The sequence below is a fragment of the Myxocyprinus asiaticus genome, chromosome 21 (assembly GCF_019703515.2).
Source record: "Myxocyprinus asiaticus isolate MX2 ecotype Aquarium Trade chromosome 21, UBuf_Myxa_2, whole genome shotgun sequence".
Taxonomy (NCBI): Eukaryota; Metazoa; Chordata; class Actinopteri; order Cypriniformes; family Catostomidae; genus Myxocyprinus; species Myxocyprinus asiaticus.
In genome coordinates this window covers 28,353,235-28,375,203 of record NC_059364.1, presented here as the reverse complement: position 1 = coordinate 28,375,203, position 21,969 = coordinate 28,353,235, and the positions used below count along the sequence as shown (strand labels likewise).

Here is a 21,969-nt window from a genome sequence, read left to right as displayed (position 1 = left end):
AACCTTACTCTTATTTATTTTTTTGCATGAAACATGCTATACATTGTAATGAATTAAAATAACTGAAAAGTTTTCATTAAAATGAATTTTGAACACCCATCAAACGATAAAAGCAAATATACCAAATTAAAAGTTATTAGCGGAGGTTTTAATTTAGTTCAGCATGGGCTAGAATTGTACAGAAGCTTGTGGCTCGGGAAAACCTAGCCAATAAGTTTAAATAGTTGTTAAAAGGGGCTATATAATACTTCTGCTTTACTGATGTTTACTGAAAATTCAGCATCAGTACATTCCAGCTGAACTACATGGCATTCAAAATAAAGTCTTTGGAGACTGTATGCTTACTTCTAAACTTTTGATGTCAGTATATAATACAGAGGGAGTTTCTTTGTCTCTTAGACTTAGACTAAAAAAAAAAAAAATTATAATAATAATAATAATAATATTATATATATATATATATATATATATATATATATATATATATATATATATATATATGCACACACACACACACACACACACACACATTTTGTTCATTGTAATTCAAGCTCAAAATAAATATTTAGTAGTGTAAACCTGTAACACTGTATCATTTTATAGTAGAATCATTTGAAAAAGTACCAAAAAGTTCATGTACCCCCCCAAAAATGCCAATATCATGAGTCTGATCATACATACAGTGTAAACACACTCAAGGAGAGTTACTCAGTCAAACCCAACATGGTCTTCCAGACATCCAGTATACACTTAACATAGGTTTTAAGTTCTGTGGTCCCAGTAATCTACGAGTTTCCTTGCTTCACCACATATTTTGTAAGAGAAACATGTAACTAAATGTATCAGGTTGCAGTTTTTGCAATATCCAGTTGTGTTTGTGTGAATGCTGTCACAGCAATTTAAAGGCCTCCCCAGTGATACCATCGCAAACTGATCATTGTAAAACACAGTAGTACTGAGTAGTATTAAGTGCAGTATTCAATTCAACTGACTGAATTCAAAGTAAAAGTCAATTTACACAGTCTTTTTCGGTGCAAACATAATATTGGTCTCATCACACAAGAAAGCCTTTCTTAACCATGAATGGCTGCTTGTGAATATTTTCCAAAATGGTTCACTCACAAGTATTAGTTTCTCTTAAAAAAATCATACTAGAGTTCAACGTCTAAAAAGGGTGTTTGGCATCACCACATTTAGTGCCCGTTGTCCTTCAATAACCAGAAATCTGATTATTCTTGCAAACCCAGAATAACTTCATAACATATAATCAGTGTCATGTGTGAACAAATATACTTGCCGACATTTTAATGTCCTTTAACAAGCAATATATTTGCCAGAAATCTGATATGACGATATGCTAGGTCTAACTCCAGGCTGCTTTATTTCTTTGAGATCTTTCCAGCTTTCCTCTTGGGCTCATAGGGTGTTCTGAGGATGCTAGGAGTCTCTTCCATGACCCTGACCAGCAGGTTATCAATGTAGTCCTCCAGCTCCCGAATATGAGCATCTTTTTTTCTCACCACCTCTTTCTGCTTGATGAGCTCCTGCACAACTTCCTCAAAGGAGAGATTGCTATAGGCCGCCATACTTGCCTGGAGATGTTCAGGCTCCTAAGTGTGAGGAAGGATACAGGACATTGTTAAATGATAGTTCTCTCAACGGACCTGTAGAACAAGGCACTAGCAACACCAGGGATGTGTTCAAATTCATGTACTGTCAGAGTATGTACTGCATTTGATGATGAACATACTTGTGGGACGTTAAAAAAAGAATGCTCTTTAGGTATGTATGGGTGTAGTATAAATGCATTCCCATGACATGGATATTTATGACACAGGAAGAACAACTGCAAAAATAATCTTCTCCTGTTTTGTTAAAAAAAGTTACATTTAACCACAAGGAACAACTTTCTTGGTACATATAGCACGTACAGTGGAAATTTAGCATTTGGAAACTGTTGGCCCCTCAGTTTGTGTGGCATAATGGGATCATAAAGGGTACCATGGACGCAAACCTCAGAATCTCAACAGATGTAGTAGGTCATCCGGGAAACATTTTCGGACACAATGTCCGGTGAAAATATTTACATGAAACGTCAGCAACCCCTTTAGTTGAAACCACAAGTGTACAGCGTGATGCTATCCCAGTGATCACTGAGGTTTAAACTTTCCCAAAAGCTTGCAAAGTCCTAATCCGCGACTACAACGCATTGTATCCCGCACACTGGCAAAAGCAGCCTGTATTATTTCCGCCTCGCGTGCCCGCAGTGAGAAGCTTCTCACTTCAGAATCGCATTAAAACAGCTTTGCGTTGCCATTTTCTGTAGAAGGACACCAGGCTTATGTGCATCTCAAGCTGCAGAGAAACGCTAAACACATTTGACTTCACGTCGGCAGCATAACGCTTCTGTGAGGGAAATAGTCAAAAATAAAGAGAAAGAAATTAGCCATGGTGAGAAATTATATGACATAACCTAACGATTTTTGTTATTTGAATATTTCTTTGTGAAGGAAAAGATATGTGCCAAATTGCAGTTATCTTTTTGCTTTGCCATCTATTGATTTTTCATATTTTTTTAATTAGACGCTAATTCCATAATGCACATTTTTTTTTTTTTATTATGGAAAAGCAGCTATAATGAACAAACATTTATTGTTCATTTGACTTCTGTTATTATTATATCACATTATTATGCAGTCTATTGTGTTACAGCGCAAAATAAACACTAAAATGAAATGACTGCTTTTTTTTTTCTTCTCCAATTTGTCTGGCAAACAATATCATTCCTGGACACGCTGGCCGGCACCAAAATTTCTTATCGGAAACTCTGGTATGCCTAGTTGGAAACAGCCCTGGTCATGGGTTCGAATCCCCAATACTGATAAAATGTATAAGTTTAAAGTCTATTTAGATGAAGTCCAAGTGTCTTCTAAGTTAATATAATGTAATAAATACAGTACAATGGACCAGTATAGAAAGTCTTAAAAAATTTCTTACAACTTCCCAAAATTCAACTAGCCAATTAGTTTGCCTGTACACAATATAGTCCTATGACTGCCCCACAGTATTATAGGAATTCAAACTTATTTGTATTTGTGCATTTTATAGTCATCATATCTTGTCTCATTATGTAGTGAATTTAGATGATGAAAAGTGTTTTTGCTAAAAAAAAAAAAAAAAATTAAATGCCATTGGATTGATATTCTGTAATAAAATGCAAAGACATTCATACATTTTTAAGTGTGGCTTTTTTAGGGGCCACTGTACAGTTTATCAACTTGCAGTTGCAGTCAGAAGTTTACATACACCTTAGCCAAATACATTTAAACTCAGTTTTTCACAATTCGTCAAATTTAATCATAGAAAACATTCCCTGTCTTAGGTCAGTTAGGATCACTACTTTATTTTAAGAATGTGACACATCAGAATAATAGTAGGGAGAATGATTTATTTGAGCTTTTATATCTTTCATCACATTCCCAGTGGGTCAGAAGTTTACATACACTTTGTTAGTATTTGGTAGCATTGCCTTTAAATTGTTTAACTTGGGTCAAACTTTTTGGGTAGCCTTCCACAAGCTTCTCACAATAAGTTGCTGGAATTTTGGTGGTGTAACTCAGTCAGGTTTGTAGGCCTCCTTGCTCGCACGTTTTTCAGTTCTGCCCGCAAATTTTCTAACAGATTGAGGTCAGGGCTTTTTGATGGCCACTCAAATACCTTGACTTTGTTGACCTTAAGCCATTTTGCCACAACTTTGGAGGTATGCTTGGGGTCATTGCCCATTTGGAAGACCCATTTGCGACCGAGCTTTAACTTCATGGTTGATGTCTTGAGATGCTGCTTCAATATAGCCACATAATGTTCCTTTATCATGATGCCATCTATTTTGTGGAGTGCACCAGTCCCTCCTGCAGCAAAGCACCCCCACAACATGATGCTGCCACCCCCATGCTTCACAGTTGGGAAGGTGTTCTTTGGCTTGCAAGCCTCACCCTTTTTCCTCCAAACATAATGATAGTTATTATGGCCAAAAAATTTCATTTTTGTTTCATCAAACCAGAGGAAATTTCTCCAAAATGTAAGATCTTTGTCCCCATGTGCACCTGCAAACAGTAGTCTGGCTTTTTTATCGCGGTTTTGGAGCATTGGCTTCTTCCTTGCTAAGCAGCCTTTCAGGTTATGTTGATATAGGACTCGTTTTACTGTGGATATAGATACTTGTCTACCTGTTTCCTCCATCGTCTTCACAAGATCCTTTGCTGTTGTTCTGGGATTGATTTGCACTTTTCGCACCAAACTACATTCATCACTAGGAGACAGAATGCGTCTCCTTCCTGAGTGGTATGATGGCTGCATGGTCCCATGGTGTTTATACTTGCATACTATTGATTGTACAGATGAAAGTGGTACCTTCAGGCGTTTGGAAATTGCTCCCAAGGATGAACCAGACTTGTGGAGGTCCACCAATTTTTTTCTGAGGTCTTGGCTGATTTCTTTTGACTTTCCCATGATGTCAAGCAGAGGCACTGAGTTTGAAGGTAGGCCTTAAAATACATCCACAGGTACACCTCCAATTCAGTACACCTCCTATCAGAAGCTAATTGTCTATAGGCTTGACATCCTTTTCTGGAATTTTCCAAGCTGCTTAAAGGCACAGTTAACTTAGTGTATGTAAACTTCTGACCCACTGGAATTGTGATATAGTCAATTAAAATTGAAACAATCTTTCTGTAAACAATTTTTGGAAAAATTACTTGTGTCATGCACAAAGTAGATGTCCTAAATGACTTCCCAAAACTATAGTTTGCTAATATTAAGTCTGTGGAGTGGTTAAAAAATGAGTTTTAATGACTTCGACCTAAGTGTATGTAAATTTCCTACTTCAACTGTATATCTAAACACAAAAAAACTCTTTGGAGGCCTCACGTTTAAATCTGTAAAACATTTTTAACTGTAAAACACGTTTATTACTGTAAAAGCTGGACTGTAAAAAATAAAAACTCCTCGGAGCTACAAAAACCATAAATACTTTGTATTTAAAATAGTGAATTTCGCAAAAGGGGAGTAGTTTGCATCCCTGATTAAATAAGTCATATGCTTCTTTTTGCCCAAAATATTAGGCATCACTGGGGTCTGATCTGCTTGGGGAAACTTCACACATGAAACATGACGTGTTTATTTAAACACTTCACATTAGTTTGCAAATGGTTACATGGACATAAACAATGTTGCCACGCAGTAGCTGGATCAACAACACTGGGCTGCCAAAGTAAACCAGCGAAAATAGCTTTTGAATTTTACAGGGGGGAAAAAATTAAAAGATGAAAGTAATATAACAAACATGTTATAATGTTTCCTTCAATTTAGGATTTACTTGATAAATGAGCTCATTAAAGCTGTTGTTCTAAATGTTAAAGCCTCAGTTCTCTCATAAGGAGTGATTATGTGTTGACATTAAAAGTGTCAGCATTTGACTTCATGAAGATACTGAGGGAACAGCAATTTGGAACATGTCCTCATTTGCTATCAATTGTCTGACAGATTCACACTTTTTGCTGTCAAGATGAAAGCAAGTATTAAATGTGGTCAGTTGATAAAATCTCTCTGAGAGCTTATTCACTGAATTGGTGTCAAAATATGAATCAAAGTCTCTCAATCATACCTAATTACTTACGCTTAGTTAAGTACAATAGAACTTTCACCCAAAAACAACAGACAAGTGTATGTTTCATGAAATAAACATAATGGGACACAGAAATGGATCTAATTTCAAACAATCCAAATATCTCTTCAGAATGACACCAAATCTACTGTGACAATAATCACAATATAAAAGCATAACAACTATCTGTGTTAATATGTACAGTATAAATATCAAATTGAAGATTACTAATGACCTTGATGGCAGATTTGTCTATTCATAGATTGAACTTGTTAAGGAAAGTATAACTGGCAGGAACAAGCCCCAACACTTCTAAACTGAAGCCTCACCGTTTAAGCTTGCTTCTGGTCTTAAACTTGATCCACAGTATTGGACAGCTGTTTCTACATGTGACACTTTCATTATGATCAACCTCCTTAGATTACATTAATAAAAACAAAATATTCTTTCTCTTTTCCCAGGGGAAACAGCAGAGTAAATGTGCCTCCATAAAACTGCCAGTCTAGAAACTAAAGGAATAAAATGTTTATCATGTGCTTTCTCTTAGAACATACAACTAGTTGAGTTGAGGGTCTGACACTTGAGTGTTTGGTAATGCTAATACAAAAGCTGTGATGTATCACTCAATAGTCAATAGACAAAACAATGCAATGCAAACAAAACAATCGCTTACTGGCCAATACAGCCCAGTGACCACTGAACGAATGGAAGATTTACAGAAAGATACGCTGCATGAATTGTAAAAGCACCAGGGTACAAGCTAGTGGGGGCAGGGAAAAGAGCCCAGGAAATGACCATGAACTGGCTGGCAAGCTGCTGATGAGCTGATTTAGGCAATCAGAAGTGTGGGAGAGATAAGACTTCCACTTGGCATTCTTCAGTTGTCTCATTATGGGCACTAATGAGGGCCTTTGCGTTGAAAATCTAGAACTCCAAGTCCTTTGAAATGCCTCTGCCGGCTTTCTCCCCCTCATCCTTTAATTAAGGCCTCAGAGTGCCAGAGACACTATTTCACGGATGCGGTGCTACCATAACCTTAAAAACGGGTGAGGAAAGCCATTTTCAGCAATGCATCTCCAGTTTCAAAATCACTTCAGCAGCTATTCTCACACAGCAAGCAAACATCGCATTACTCCACGATGGACACAGTGACGATCACAATCAGTTTAATTATGACAAAGTGAGAGAGGCCCCCTTTCTATGTTTAACGCTGGCCATGCTTTGACCTTTAGTGTAAAATTAGACCAGTGACAAATTGTGTATTATTAATGATTAGACTTCCAATTATTGAGTAAGAAAACATACTGTCCAAGATGGCTTGCTAACTAAATGGAAGCACACTAATAACATCACACTACTTCAAATTACATACAGATCAAAGACGATGACCACCCATTTCAGCTGTTAATTAGATAAACGGCCCTCCAAGCAGAGCGCCACAAGTGATGTTCAGAGATCAGCCTCATCCACTTCTGTGTATAATAGGGCTGCAATAAATGACCAATTAAAAGTTTGGGCAAGTTTTGAAAACTTGTGACAAATGTGGTCAGATTGTGCTGGACCAGGGATGTCAAAAGTATCAGAACTTCAGTACCAAGTTAATATTAAATTGAAAAAATACAATAATTCTATCTGCAGTAGTGGCAGTACAGAGTATCGACTCAAGTTTGGTATCCGAGTGCTGTAGGAATGGTTGCCTTTTAAATGCTCACGTGTAAGTGCACGCGAACTCTGAGTGCTCGCACGTCATAAGACATATATACATTCACTTAAGACAAGGAATTGCAAAAATAAACATTGTTTTCAATGTTTATTTTTGACAGCTTTCTGAATACCACCTGCTGCCGTATACTGAACAAACAGATAGTCCCGCCCCCAACTCACGCCCTTGGTCGAGTCAATTTTATTTTATCTCTTGAGATGGGTCGCTCAAAACAAACAGAGGAATTTTCATAGTGCCACAGAGACACAGTTTTTACAGTTTTCAAGAAAATGTACCCATTAATGGCTTATTTATAGTTGTCTCTGAATATTAAGCTGGGATAGGAGAGAAGTATTTTAACACCGAAAATGTTACATACTTCAGCTTTAAATTGAGAAATATTCACACTACTGTAATTTGTTAATATTCATATTAATATTTCACTTTTTGGTAACACTTTAAAACAAGGTTCCATTGGTTAACATTAGTTAACAACATTATTTAACATGAACTAACAATGAACAATACTTAAGCATTTATTAATCTTAGTTAATGTTAACGTCAACATATAAAATTAATACATTTTTAAAATCAAAAGTTGTATACACCGATCAGCCACAACATTAAAACCACCTGCCTAATATTGTGTATTATACTCGCATCTCAGAATAGCATTCTGAGATGCTTTTCTTCTCACCACAATTGTACAGGGTGGTTATCTGAGTTACCGTAGACTTTGTCAGTTCGAACTAGTCTGGCCATTCTCTGTTGACCTCTCTCATCAGCAAGGCATTTACGTCTGCAGAACTGTCACTCACTGGATGTTTTTTGTTTTTGGCACCATTCTGAGTAAATTCTAGAGACTGTTGTGCATGAAAATCCCAGGAGATCAGCAGTTACAGAAATACTCAAACCAGCCCATTACGGCACCAACAATCATGCCATGATCCAAATCACTGAGATCACATTTTTTCCTCATTCTGATGGTTGATGTGAACATGAACTGAAGCTCCTGACCTGTATCTGCATAATTTTATGCACTGCAGCCACACGATTGGCTGATTAGATAATCGCATGGATGACTGTTGGTGCCAAATGGCTGGTAGAGGTCCCAGATGGGACCTACAAAATATTAGGCAGGTGGTTTTAATATTGTGGCTGATCGGTGTATGTTAACATTAGTTAATGCACTATGAACTAACATGAACTAACAATAAACAATAGTATTTTTTTTTAACTACCATTATCAAAGATTAATGAAAATGTTACAAATATATTTTGAATTGTTTGTTCATAATACCTAATGCATTAACTAATGTTAATGAATGGAAACATATTGTAAAGTGTTACCCACTTTTTAAATAATGCATTTTCAATAGCATTTTCGTATTTGAAATATGTTATTACATATATTATTACATATTAGGTATCAGACATTTCGGTACAAAGAGAACCATAGTTTTGAAAGACTGCACAGTTGCATCAATGTGAAAATACACCCTCATCTAGCCATAAATAGAAATGAATAATAAAATACTTAAATTTAGTGTGGTCCCATATAATTCAGCATTATATGCATGAAAATTTTAAATAGTTTAATACCTAAAAAAAAAAAAAAAAAAAAATTAAAAAAAACAAATTGGAGAAATTGGGCAAAGTGCCGTGATTTACTCATAATCAATTGAAACTTGAAATTAGGCTGTGCAAACCTGTGCAAGATGTGTTAAACTAGATATTTCTGTTGAATGAACTTACATGAACTTTTGAGCTTTTCATGCCGTGCTTCTTCTCAGGGGAGGTTTTGAATCTCTGAGTGATATCTTCATTACTAGTGGGTTTTCTCATGTTGTCACTGCTTAACAGAAAAAAGACAAAGCTGTCAAAGTTCCCAACTTACTTGCAGACGCTACAAGTATCAGCAAATGCCCTTTCATCCAAAAATAAACTTAGCTTTGTGACCAATCAACTTTGAAAATTAGATCTTGGTCAGCAACTCACAAACAGAAAAGTCAAGACAGACATGGCAAATCATTTATTTGCTTAACTTGCCTGCAAAATTTGAACGTAACTTTGTTAGCTGACCTTTAGTGATGTGAAAAACAGAAGGTCATATTCTTGGAAATGGTTTCACACCCCCTCATACGCACGCAGCGAGCTTCCAGTCTACGTTTAGTTTACCAACAATCGGTGAGGTCACTGACCACAACAAGAGCATTGCAGCCAATTACAGTCTCAGTGAGAGTAGTGAAGTCCATACACGCTATCGTATACCACAACTGTCAAGTACCATGGGACTTGCAGTAAAGTAAACTGGCTTAATAGCGCTTACATGGGTCTACTTTAAAGAAAAGAGCAACAAGTGGTATAACACCATACTATCCTAACCAGACATGACTTAATAAAGCGAAAAGTGGTAAAAACTCTCTTCTTTTTGCCCTAAACAGTTGCTGCTGAAAGCCCCACCCGATATGAAATTACATTGGTCCAAAATCCCGCTCCACATAACTGTATATTTAAAGGGATAGTTTACTCAACCTCATGCCATCCCAGATGTATATGACTTTCTTCTGCTGAACACAAACAAAATTTTTTTAGAAGAATATTTCAGCTCTGTAGGTACTCAATGCAAGTGAATGGTGACCATAACTTTGAAGGTCCACAAAGCAGCATAAGACTCTAGTGGTTTAATCCATGTGTTCAGAAGCGATATTATAAGTGTCAATTTTTAAGACCTTTTTTATTACAAATTCTCCTCCCTGCCCAGTAGGTGGTGATATGCACAAAGAATGTAAATTGCCAAAAACAAAAGAAGACAAATATGAGAGTAAAAATGGATATAGTAAAAAAGGACTTAAACATTGATCTGTTTCTCACCCACACCTATCATATCGCTTCTGAAAACATGGATTTAACCACTGTCGTATGGATTACTTTTACGCTGCCAGCAGTGTTCATATTCAGTGTGGCAAGACAAATTGCTAGACACAAAATTTGATGCATCCACCTTAACTGGGTTGCTAAAAGTCATTTAATTTATAGCGGTGCCAAGATCACACACAGCTTTGACCACTACACAACATTAAGCTGGTTTGTTAAATGGCTTTTTACCTAACCTGTAACCCCTGGATGACCTGTGATCTAAGAAGAGAGGGTAAGATGAGAGGATAAGCAAACTAGAAGGTCACGGGCAGATAAATTGTTAATTGAATGGTCTATCGCTTATTCAGATCTCATTACTTTGCCTTGGTCAGGCCCCTGTAGTCTGGATTGAGCCTAATGACATCGATAAGGTCCTAATGACAGACTTTCTCTGATCAACATTAAGTGCCTGACTGTCCCCACCTAACTCTACTGAGAAAAGAGGAGAGGCTGGGAATGCCAAGCAGATGTAACAGAGAAAATATGTCCTCACCAAATAGTATTGCATGAGAACAAAGTGCCAATGCAGAGCATTTGTTTTTAAGTAAATGTTATCAAAGCAATTAATCGAAGGGAGAGTGGGACATACAGTTTGAAAAAGGAAAATGCTGGGTAAACCATATTATCTGTTATCTATTATAATGTACAGCATGATTAAACCATTAAATCACATATCACCAACAACAGTGGTTCACATGCAAATGAGCTTTGTGGCGAACTCTCCATTGTTGCCAAAGGTTTGCCAGAGGTTCACCACTACCGGCGAAGAGCTGCAATCTTCTGGCAAACATCTGCGGCAAATCAAAAGCTTATTTGCATTTAAAAATAACGAGCTGCAAATTTGCGGCTAGTTTAGCTTTTTTGTAAGGGTTGACATCAACAACAAAAGTGTTTTTAAATGTTGATAAGCCTATTTATTTTGCTATCCTAATTATGCACGATTATATCATTAGTTGCATTTTAACATTTGCATTAAGCATTGTTTTTTTTTTGCTGCTGTATGCGGCCCTATCAGAATAGATCTGCAACACATTTCTGGGTCGCGAACCACCAGTTAAAAACCACTGACCTACAACATATAAAACAAAAACAAAAAAAATGGCAGAATACCAGAGTAGGTAGATAGTAGTACCTGGATCTGTAGTGTGAGAGGAAAGGGTTGGTTTCACTTGAGGTTTCAGTAGTAAAGGGGTTTGGAGATCGCAGGTCCCCAGAGCTGCCTGTCCGTGCACCAGTTTTCTTGCCGTCTTTCTTCCCAGTCACTCTCCCCAGAAGACTAACCTTGTCCTTCTTCTCCCTCTTCTCGGTCCCCCACAGCATTCCCTGATCACCCTCGAAAGGATTGCGGTTGTGCGGGAGAGTGGCGTATTTCTGGGGCATGTTGTCTCCGATGTCAGAAAAGGGGTCACATGGAACGTCGCTGGCTGAGCAGTCGAATCCTTCGCTCTGAGAGTGTCGGTGAGATGCAGTGCCCCCTATGGATAAGGACAGAACATTTTCCTTACCACTGCTTCATAGTGAACAATATTTTGTGCTGTTAATACTACAGATATTTTTTTATGAAAATAAAGAAAGAAAGGGCTGGGTATTGCCAACAACCTCAAAATATGATACACATTACAATACCTACAAAACCTTGTCTCATAGAATCATGTTACTAAACATACATTTTTGCAAAATTCTTTTTACATGGCTCATTGTACATGTCGTGGCAGTTTCATGGTAAAAAAAAACAACAAAACAAAAACACTACAGGACCACAATTACTTTTTTCACCCTATATTCCCACACAAATCAAGGGTACAAGGCAGATTATCAGTTCATAAACACTTTTCACACTGTTCCTCACACAATGCTATCTTAAGACATAAAAAAACAAAAACAAAAACAAAACAAAACAAAACACTTTCACTATAGTGCATAACTTGGAAGCCACAAGAACACGCCAGTGGACACTGCAGCCAAACTTCAGCAATTGCGTTTTTCATCTCACGTTTGCTTTTTATGACACTAGTTCAAGGTAGGGAGGTAGGCTTTGTTAATTTAAAATTCGACTGAGCATTACTTTAAAAACTTCATCTGTTTGAGAGCTTTTAGTGCCACACAGTGGACATTTCTCCTAGAAATGGCGAAGGATACAGCTGCAGGCAGAGCTCCAAAAGGGGCGGGAGCTCCCAACCGCCAGCAAAGATATAGGAAGCCCCCAACCTAACCCTTTCCCTAACCATAAACATGAGTAGAAGTGATGTCCCCTTTTGGAGTCGGTGCAACCCACTTTGAGAAACCCTGCCCCCTTTTGGTGTAACCCCACCCTGTTTTGTAGATTCCACCCCCTTTTGGAGATCTCCAGCCTGCAGCTATACCTACTAGTAAAAACTGCTGCAATTTGTGTAATTAACCATGTAATGTCATATTACAAAAATGTCGGCATTCACGTAATTTACATGAGATCAGGCTGTACAAAATATGACACAATTCAATAGATGCATCACAGTATCATTACTGGATCATAACTAAAACTGCACCAAACACACAAGATCCCCAGCATCTGTTTCAGTCTCTTCTGCAGGGTTCGTTTTACTTTTTGTCGCCTCATACTAAAACAAATGCTAATTTTAGGATTTCCACTTACAGTGAACTAGAGTATCAATTGTGAGGAAAAAGAATCACAATATATCGATAGATAGATATATATATATATATATATATATATATATATATATATATATATATATATATACATACAGTATATAATTGAATTGTTACAGCCATAAATCAAATTTTAAATATATCAAAACAATCTGGAAATCACCATAACAATGCTATAGTGAACCGTTTATCGTTAATAGTTCAATATTGAACTATTTGAACAGAACAAAACTGAAGAGACCATGCATGTTCTCACCGCTCTCTTCAATGGAATTCATGGAGTCAAGTTTGGGCCTGAAGTGGGTTCCTATCAGATCGGACATGGAGTGAGCAGCAGAAAGTTTCTGCGTCCCAGCGAGAAGTGAGCGTTTTGGCTTGGGTTCAGGTGCAGCCTGAGGGTGCGGGTGCTGGTCTGGCAGAGAATCAGTCTCGCTCTGTCCTGAGGGTGGAATAATGGCAGAAGATGTCTCTGAAAAGGCACTGTCGTGCTTGCGACCCTTCATCTTTTCTTTGAGCTTGGAGAATGGCGATTGAGGCTTGTCTCGCATTGACAAATCGAACATGCTGGCGGTCATGTTGTTCCGCATGAACTGGATGCTAACCTGAATCTTCCCTCGCTCTTTCCTCTTCTTACCAGACCGTGAGTCCAGAGTGTACCAGCTGAGATAAGAGAGAAAAAGAAAATGAGTCATGAAGTCAAAACTTTGTCAGTAAAACTTACTGAAAGCCCTCTTAGTAAAAAAAAAAAAAAACAAAAAAAAACACACACACACACACACACATACATATATACATATATATATATATATATATATACAAATTGAAAAATAAATAATAAAAACATTTGTCCGTCCACACTGAATGTGAAACTGTTGCGCGACGCAGCCCAATCACAACCAATCAGAACATATTTGATGTTTAATGTACAGTTATAAGAAGTAGGATTTTGGGCCAATGAGAGTTCACAGTGGGCGGGGCTAAGTGGTTGGTTAAGACAAATCCAACATAAACATACTTTACCTTTTATCACTTGTTGCTTTATCCCGCTGCGTCTGGTAAGGACACGGTGTAACAGAGTAGGCTGCAGTTGGCATGTATAGTGTTATTAAAAAGAGCTAGGACAGTGGTCAATGCACCAGTAATTTGCAGATGTTCCATGAGCAGTGTACTTTCACAGCTTGATCAAAACAAACAGGAGAAAAGCCCACACTCTTTCACTACCCCTTCTCTATGAAAACCCAGTGGTGGGAAGACACTTTTTCAGGCTTTGCTCTGTATGTATAATTCATACAAAAACGACATGGGGGCAATGTGTTTGTCTGGACAGAAACCCAATTTCACTTCACACAAATCCACAGCATAGTCCATTTAGTTCATTTGAAAGTCTTCCCCCTTCCTGAGAATGCATATTATAGTAGGGATAAACATAATTCCCTGGTAACTGCAAAGGTTTGGGCCACATCAAGAATGTGAAGTAATACTTCCCCATCTAGGCTATTCCCTGGCTTCTGTTTATTCAAACTCTTGCTCTTTTTTCTGCTGGAAGTAATGTGATTGATGCTGTAACTCTGTTTAAAAAAAAAAAAAAAAGAAAATTGCATTTGCACAAATCTGGCCTTTGTTCATTGATGCTCACACCAGCATTTGGAGATTATGAAATTAACAATATTTCAGCAGAGCTGCATGAATCACAAGAGTTGCTGTATATCTGCTAAGTGTATTTTGAAAAAAATAGGGCACTGTGAGAACACAGCTACATGCATTTGTGTTGTTTCTTTAAAATGCTGTACGTATCCATTTGCAATGATATTTATTAAAACTACTTAAAAAAAAAAAAAAAAAAAACCCTGATCAGTTGAGTAGAATAGGATTCATATGTTTGTAAAAACATTGGGGCCCTCACACCTGCATTTCTAGGCCTCAGCACTGATTAAAAGGACACCCTGTACACTCAAAAATGCAGCCCTCCAGAAATGGAGTTTCCCCACTTCTGACCTAGACACGGTTCTTTCATGCAAACACTACTATAAACACTCCTTCAGTATCATGGTTCCCTCTAGGGCAGTCACAGGCTGCCATCACGCTGAGTGCTCTTCTTCCAACATGGCACAGCTAGTGAACGGCGATTATGTTACTTTCCAAGACCATCCACACACTGGGGAGCTTGTAGATCCAAGGGAAGGGGGTTTACCTGGTCCCAGGCCCAAAGAGAGAGAGCTCTGATCTGGGTATGTGGAGAGCAAGCCAGCCCCTGTTCTTCACATGGGAGTCAAGGCCAAGATAAATCTTCCTGTGCCTGGAATCACAATACTCCCACTCTGCGAGACCCGCTGGGAACCTCCGTACAATCAAAAAACACAGGTGTGCGATAATTAGGGCCTGCCGACTCCAATGTCAAAACTGACTCTTGTGCCCTTGCGTCAGTTAGAGGAAACTTGCATGCAGAACAGAGTCAATGGGGAGTGCTAACCCTGAGAGTCATTCCAGGGGAAAGGTTTGCCATTGACACAGGGTTGGTAGAGCAATTTGTGTCATGAGTGTCAACAATGATGTCAGCAATGAAGGATTATTGAATAAATAATGCAAGGCATTGATAGTGACATAATGGGACAACAATCACCAGCTTGGAAGAAGTGTTCTAATGCGCAGAAGAGGTAATGATATCAAATGTAATTACCTGAAGATCTCTAGTCCAAGCCCTGCAATACTCTTACTTTGGGATACAAAGCAGGTGGCAGTATTCTCATAACGAAGACTTTGTAATTTATTTTTGTACGCTGCATTCATTAACATGAGAAAAACAAGACGTTGACACTGCCACTTCTAGTTTAACCAGCAATTCTTGTTGCTTTCCTATTGCTGTACACAAATACACTATTGCTAGTCTGTACATGCCCAAAAAAGGTGAATTATGAAAATACAGACTACTGGCTATTATGACCATGCCCATGAAATACCATTTAAATAAGTAGCCTCTGCCATATTTGACAATAAATGTTGGGGAAAAATATAAAAAGATGCAGTTGCTTCGAAGAAAACACATCGATTAGTCACTAGGACCTGACCATAGTGAGAGGAAAATATAATAGCATGCAGTATACAGTAATAATCCTCACTAGACCTGATCATCAGCCTTGAGACTGTGACTCAAACAGGCTATAGTTGACTGTATAGATACTTTGGCCAAAAAGAGGCAAAGGGTGTCTTTATCTGACTTTCATACCAGAACAAAAATGGCCTGCATGAGATACAAGACAAGATGACAGTGCTGTTGCGAGCAATCTCTGTATCTGTTCTTTAAAACAAAAACACAGATTTTATTAAGAAAAACAGACACATAACGATGTTCGTCAGAGTTGTTGTCCTCATTTTTGCATTACTATGGAACAGCAACCATGTACTTAAGCATTTGAAACTCACACAATGGGTGTCAAAAACAAATAAAGACTAATGAGTCAGACAGGATTACATCTGAGCTCCATGTCAGAAGCATGCCATGAACTTCAAAAGAAAAACTGCAGCACTTATTGTAATGAGGGAAAAAAAGCCCACCTGAGGCAGGCAGCCAGTCATTCCACTCACTAGGGCCTAGGTAGGCTGATATGTCAATGTAAGACTTGTGGTCTGCTCTTATGACAAAGGCGATGAGCACATTAAACAGGCCATGCTAGCCCAAGCATTAGCTCAGTGGTTCTCAAATTTATTTGGTCACACCCCCCTTTGAAACAACAAATACATAATCGAAAGCCATCAAAATGTACAAGATTAACAGCATTTTCTTTCATCTTCATATCACGTAAAAATGATTTATTTAAAAATACTATGAAAACTGAGTGAAAAGTTACACTTCACTGAAAAAGAATCAGAATGAATGAACATTTGTCACAATGCCAACACTGTTCTGTTATTTTGTGCATAATTTCTGTATTACATAAATACATAAAACATTTTAATTCTGCCTATACACGTTCAAACCATACAAAAACAGATGGAAAAGTATATAAATAAAAAGTGATACTGCTGCAGGAGCAACTCATGGGCATGAACACATTGCAAACCGAAACCTCCATTTATCTGCATTTAAATAGCAGAACGTTTTTCTCTCAATGGAGTCATTTACACTGGATATAATTTTTTTTTTTTTTACAGATAATAATAATAATAATCCACCTCAGTAGTATCTATAAAAGCATTTTTAAACTCCAGTAAACTTCCAGTAAGAATAAACGACTGTGACTGGCCCATCCTGGGCAGCGCTGAGAAAAGTAACAGGTACTATGTGTCAGTGACAAGACTGAGGGATGAGAGGATGGTGATAGGCTGTCCAAGTTCCAAAAGCACCATACAAGTCGTCCTTAACTCTTGTGCCTTATATATCAGTTCTTCTGAAGCCATTCGATAGTTTTGTGGGAGGGACCGACCGAAATATCAGTGTTAATTCATTGTTTCCCCCACTTGAAACTGGAGCGCGAGACATCTTTTTTTACATAAGCGCAGCTGAGAGCGCACCTGACACTATTACATGCTTTGTGCAGTTCGCGCTGCAGTGCCTACCAAAGCAGGAGAAAAAGCAGAGGTGTAGAAATTGCACACATTGGTTCTTGCGTGTATTGTCACTATTTTTTGCTGAGTGTGTGAATGTGATTTGAGAATGGGTCAGTCTTCCACGCCCCCCTTACAATACCTTCACACCCCCCCCCCCCTCCCCCACAGGGCGCACCCCACACTTTGAGAACCACTGCATTAGCCTAATACAACTGTAGCTATCATAGCTGAAACAGCAACTGTATCACACAAAGTGACTACAAAAATTCAAAATAATAGGACAAAAGGCCTGTGATTTCAAAATAATCTTTTGGACAGCATAAGTGCAATACTATACAGACATAATCAGTGGTGCGGTAAAAATGATTTGCATGTTGGGATTGTAACATTGACAGATAGGACTATAAACTACCATTTATAGTCACCAACTTCACTTAGAAACCAAAAGAGTAGCAGACCTTTTAGCATCAGTATCATCTTTTGAGTTCCACTGAAGAATAAGTCATACGAGTTTGGAACAGCATGGGGGTGAGAACATGATGACAGAATTTCATTTTTGGGTGGACTATCCCTTTAATAAACAGAATCAGCCTCATACCTCAAAGGGATAGTTCACCCAAAAATGAAAATTATCTCATCATTTACTCACTCTCATGCCATCCCAGGTGTGTATTAATTTCTTTCTTCAGCAGAACACATTTGAAGAAAAATTGAAAAATATCTTAGCTCAGTAGGTCCTTAAAATGCAAGTGGATGGTGATCCAACCTTTGAAGCTCCAAAAAGAACAGACAGTCAGCATAAACGTCATCCATATGACTCCACTGGTTAAATTAATGTCTTCTAAAGCAAAACAATCACTTTTGCTGTGAAAAAGATCAATATTTAAGCACTTTTTAACTTCCGGTCAGCAGCAGTATACACATTCACGATAGGGCGGAGTTCAAACGGTCTCTCGTTTGACGTAATCGCATTGGCATGTTCGGCCGTATTCTCACGTTTTTCTCTTGTTGAGACATCCAGGATGAGAACAGAAATGCACCATTGTGAGTAAACACACAGATACAAACACAGATCTAAACCAAAACCAACATAGCTTATGTACAGCGTTTCTCCGACTCAGTTGTAAACAGTGGCTCTCTTCTGCGTCGCATGCATGTCTGTTCTCGCGTGAACGTGCCAACGCGATTACGTCACACGCGTGTACTGCTGCTGACCGAAAGCGATGATTTATAGTTATAAAGTACTTAAATATTTATCTTTTTTGCACTAAAAGTGATTGTTTTGCTTTAGAAGACATTAATTTAACCAGTGGAGTCATATGGACGTTTACGCTGACTGTCTGTTCTTTTTGGAGCTTCAAAGGTTGGATCACCATCCACTTGCATTTTAAGACCTATTGAGCTAAGATATTTTTCTGTTTTTCTTCAAATGTGTTCTGCTGAAGAAAGAAAAATCATACACACCTAAGATGGCATGAGGGTGAGCAAATGATGAGAGAATTTTCATTTTTGGGTGAACTAACCCTTTAAAACTTCTGGGATCAGAAACATATGAACCGTTCAAGCAGTTAGTTAGCATACTTACTCAGTTTTCCGCCGTTCCTTATTGTCAAATATCTCATTTAAGTTGATGAGTTTTTGGCCCAGAAATTTATCCAACCCAACTAGGGACCTGTGCATCACTGTGAGACACAGCTCGTAAACCTCTGGATTGCTCCCCAAAAGCAGTCCTGGCAGTTCAAAGGAGGCCTCTTCCCTCCAGACTGGGCTGAGGGTCTTTTCTGCCACTGATGTGGAGTACTTCTCTTTCCCCAGCTGGATGATGGTGTAGGCATCATTGGTGCCATTCTTGCCCTTTGGTTGCAAGTCTGTTGCTTGGAGGACAGTGGCTTGAACATGAGTTGGAAACCACTTCTGTGACTGTTCGGCCAGTGACATGATGATTTCAGGTGTATATATGAATTGTTGCTGAATATTTATGAGTGTAAAGCTCATAAATAACTTGTAATCATTAAGTTTGGTACTTTAAACTTTAATTAGGCTTTGGCATTTTGTTTAGCTTTTCATCACTGGAAATAAGTGACCAAAATGGTGATGAAATTGAAAGTTTGGGTTAACAGTGTGGGTAGTACATATGTGTCATTACAAAGATGGGCAGTTCATTGCTGTCTATTAATACAGCAAATAATGACGGGCCTCACCACCGCAGATGCACCTCACATTCATCACTCTCCAACTCAAGTAACCTAAAACTGAAGTAAAAAGACACAAAACAATCTCACAAACTTAATTCATACATTTACAATTTTAACTTAAACTATTGAGTAACATTAACATTAACAATGCAAAAAATATATCTATTCAGTTTTTTTTTTGTTATATATATATATATATATATATATATATATATATATATATATATATATATATCATATATGATATGATTTTGGAATATATGACTTTTCTAGGGCGGGTAGTTTTTCATTCCGACCAGTTTTATACATTCATTCAGTAAGACGAGATAAAGAATCATCCAAGCACCACTTGCTAATTTTACTATCTACAGTTACTGCTCCCTGTCAAAATATACAGATAGCACCGCCAATGGTATTTACCTCTGAATCATCTTCTCCGAGCTCGGGTGGCGACGGCACTGGACGTGGGATAATCGGTTAAGTAAATCGGTATCAATTCTCTACATTTGTGGTGAATGGAAGTGGACAATTGCTGTAGTCGGCACTAATTCATCTTAAACAAATGTGTGGTATTCCACATCAGCCATATACTCCACTTCCTCGTTCCTCATTTCCGCTGATGCGGTCACGGGTCGAAGTGCAAACTCCACCTCTGTTACCGTGGAAACAAAGGATTTGATCAGCACGCGACGGCGCTCTTCCTGGGAATTCCTGTGATGCTCAATAGTTTGTACAGTTACACAAGTACAGGCTACAGTTCCATTTTGATTTCAATTTTGTTAAGAAATAGGAAAATGGATAAAAGAGCTTGTTTGTAAAATATCAATTCTTCAATTAAGGATTTGAGTAACAATCTAACATGAGCAGTGATGTGCACAGACCTTAGGGACAGGGGCGGAAGGGCAAAAAAGAGCACTGATTATTATTATTATTATTATTATTATTTTTTATGAGTAGCAATTATAAATACTTAAAGGTGCAATAGGTAAAAATGTTCATGTAATATTCGCCTTTTTTGCCAGTGTGTGAACGGCTTGTAACGCAACTTAAAAAATGAGCCCTGGGTTGCCTATTAAAGCCTGTGGTCTGATTTTCATGCGAAGGGAGCGGGTTGGTTTAGCCGGGAAAATCCAAAGGATGTGACTTTTATGCGCGCTCCCGAGAGCCTTGCCTCATACAGTAATAGCTTCTCTTCTGCTATTCAATAGCGACAACAAACTGCAACAATAGGTAACGTTATCTTAGAGATAGAATCCAGCAAATGTCCCAGCACAACACCGACACCTACACAAACTCAGAGGAAGCCAAAAATTCAATCAATTTATCTGAGCTTGTTTTTTTCTGTTGCCAATGGCAACGGCATGAACATGATTTTTTTTTATATTATATGAAAGTGCTTTTTTGAGTTGACACAACTTAAAAACTTCATCGTCAACTTAACATGTTAAGTTGTCATTTTATCAATTTGTATGAATTAACAAGTGTATTTGCTACCTCAACTCAAAAACATATGTTGAATTAAATACATTCAGTGCCGGGTAACTTCATGTAAGATCTTCAGTACTAAGAAATGTAAATTACTTAAACATTTAAACACGTTAGACAAACAATATCACCTTAAATGTTGCCTCAACTAGCTTAACAAAGTTGTATGAACAAACTATTTAATTTTGAACAATGTTGCTGATTTGCCAACTACCAGCATTACGCTGCAGTCGTATCTAATCATGCAGAAAGCATGAAAATATTATTTAACTGTCCGTTTAGGATACATTAAATGTTAGCTATGAAATTGTCTTTAGAAAAACAAAGGAGTCAAATATTTGATGACAAAAATGTGTAAAATGTAATTTCCATCACTGTCATTTCCACCACAGAATGATATCATGCACAAAACATGATTTGAGATGTGGTGAAAATGACATTGAAGTGAAAATGTGCATCATGTTTCAGAAAATGACAAAAATGACCAAATTCTCTTGTGATCCATGTAAATACACTGTTGGACATTGTTGGTGGACAAATTAAATAAAATGACTAGTGAAAGTGTAAAAAGTGAGTTTTACGAGAGTTTATTTTCTAAAAGTCAGCAGGGCCAAAAATGCCCATAATTGAAGAAAAACCTACAAATGTAATTTAGAGACAATTCAAATCTATTTCAACAGCAGGTCATCAGTTATTAATTATGCAGGTGGACATGGATTAATTATATTTCACAAAATATACCAAGATATTGCTCTGAGTGGATATATGTCTAGCTTGGATTGGGCAATAATTTCTATTACTTTTGTTTTCCA

At 37.7% G+C, this 21,969-nt stretch overlaps 1 protein-coding gene across 2 annotated transcripts; it reads right to left on the bottom strand.

Moving 5' to 3' along the window:
* Positions 1-507: 507 nt before the first annotated feature.
* Positions 508-20,267, bottom strand: LOC127412344 (rab11 family-interacting protein 2). Of its 2 annotated transcripts, none has more exons than XM_051648616.1 (6): positions 20,093-20,267; positions 19,063-19,729; positions 13,189-13,592; positions 11,416-11,758; positions 9,120-9,219; positions 508-1,610 (listed from the first exon to the last, which is right to left on the bottom strand). In XM_051648616.1, the coding sequence occupies exons 2-6, from the start codon at positions 19,470-19,472 to the stop codon at positions 1,380-1,382; spliced, it is 1,488 nt and encodes a 495-aa protein (XP_051504576.1). In that variant the 5' UTR covers positions 19,473-19,729; positions 20,093-20,267; the 3' UTR covers positions 508-1,379. The 2 variants fall into 2 exon arrangements, with proteins under 2 accessions (XP_051504576.1, XP_051504577.1); XM_051648617.1 differs by having other exon boundaries at positions 9,120-9,216.
* Between the last annotated feature and the right edge of the window lie 1,702 nt (positions 20,268-21,969).

Excerpts from the sequence above, each read along its gene's own strand:
- LOC127412344 (XM_051648616.1), bottom strand. The coding sequence starts at position 19,472 with ATGAGCTTTACACTCATAAATATTCAGCAACAATTCATATATACACCT. Across the intron at positions 11,759-13,188 it reads GAATTCCATTGAAGAGAGCG|GGGGCACTGCATCTCACCGA; the intron begins GTGAGAACATGC and ends CCTTATCCATAG. Across the intron at positions 1,611-9,119 it reads TGAAAAGCTCAAAAGTTCAT|GAGCCTGAACATCTCCAGGC; the intron begins GTAAGTTCATTC and ends CCTCACACTTAG.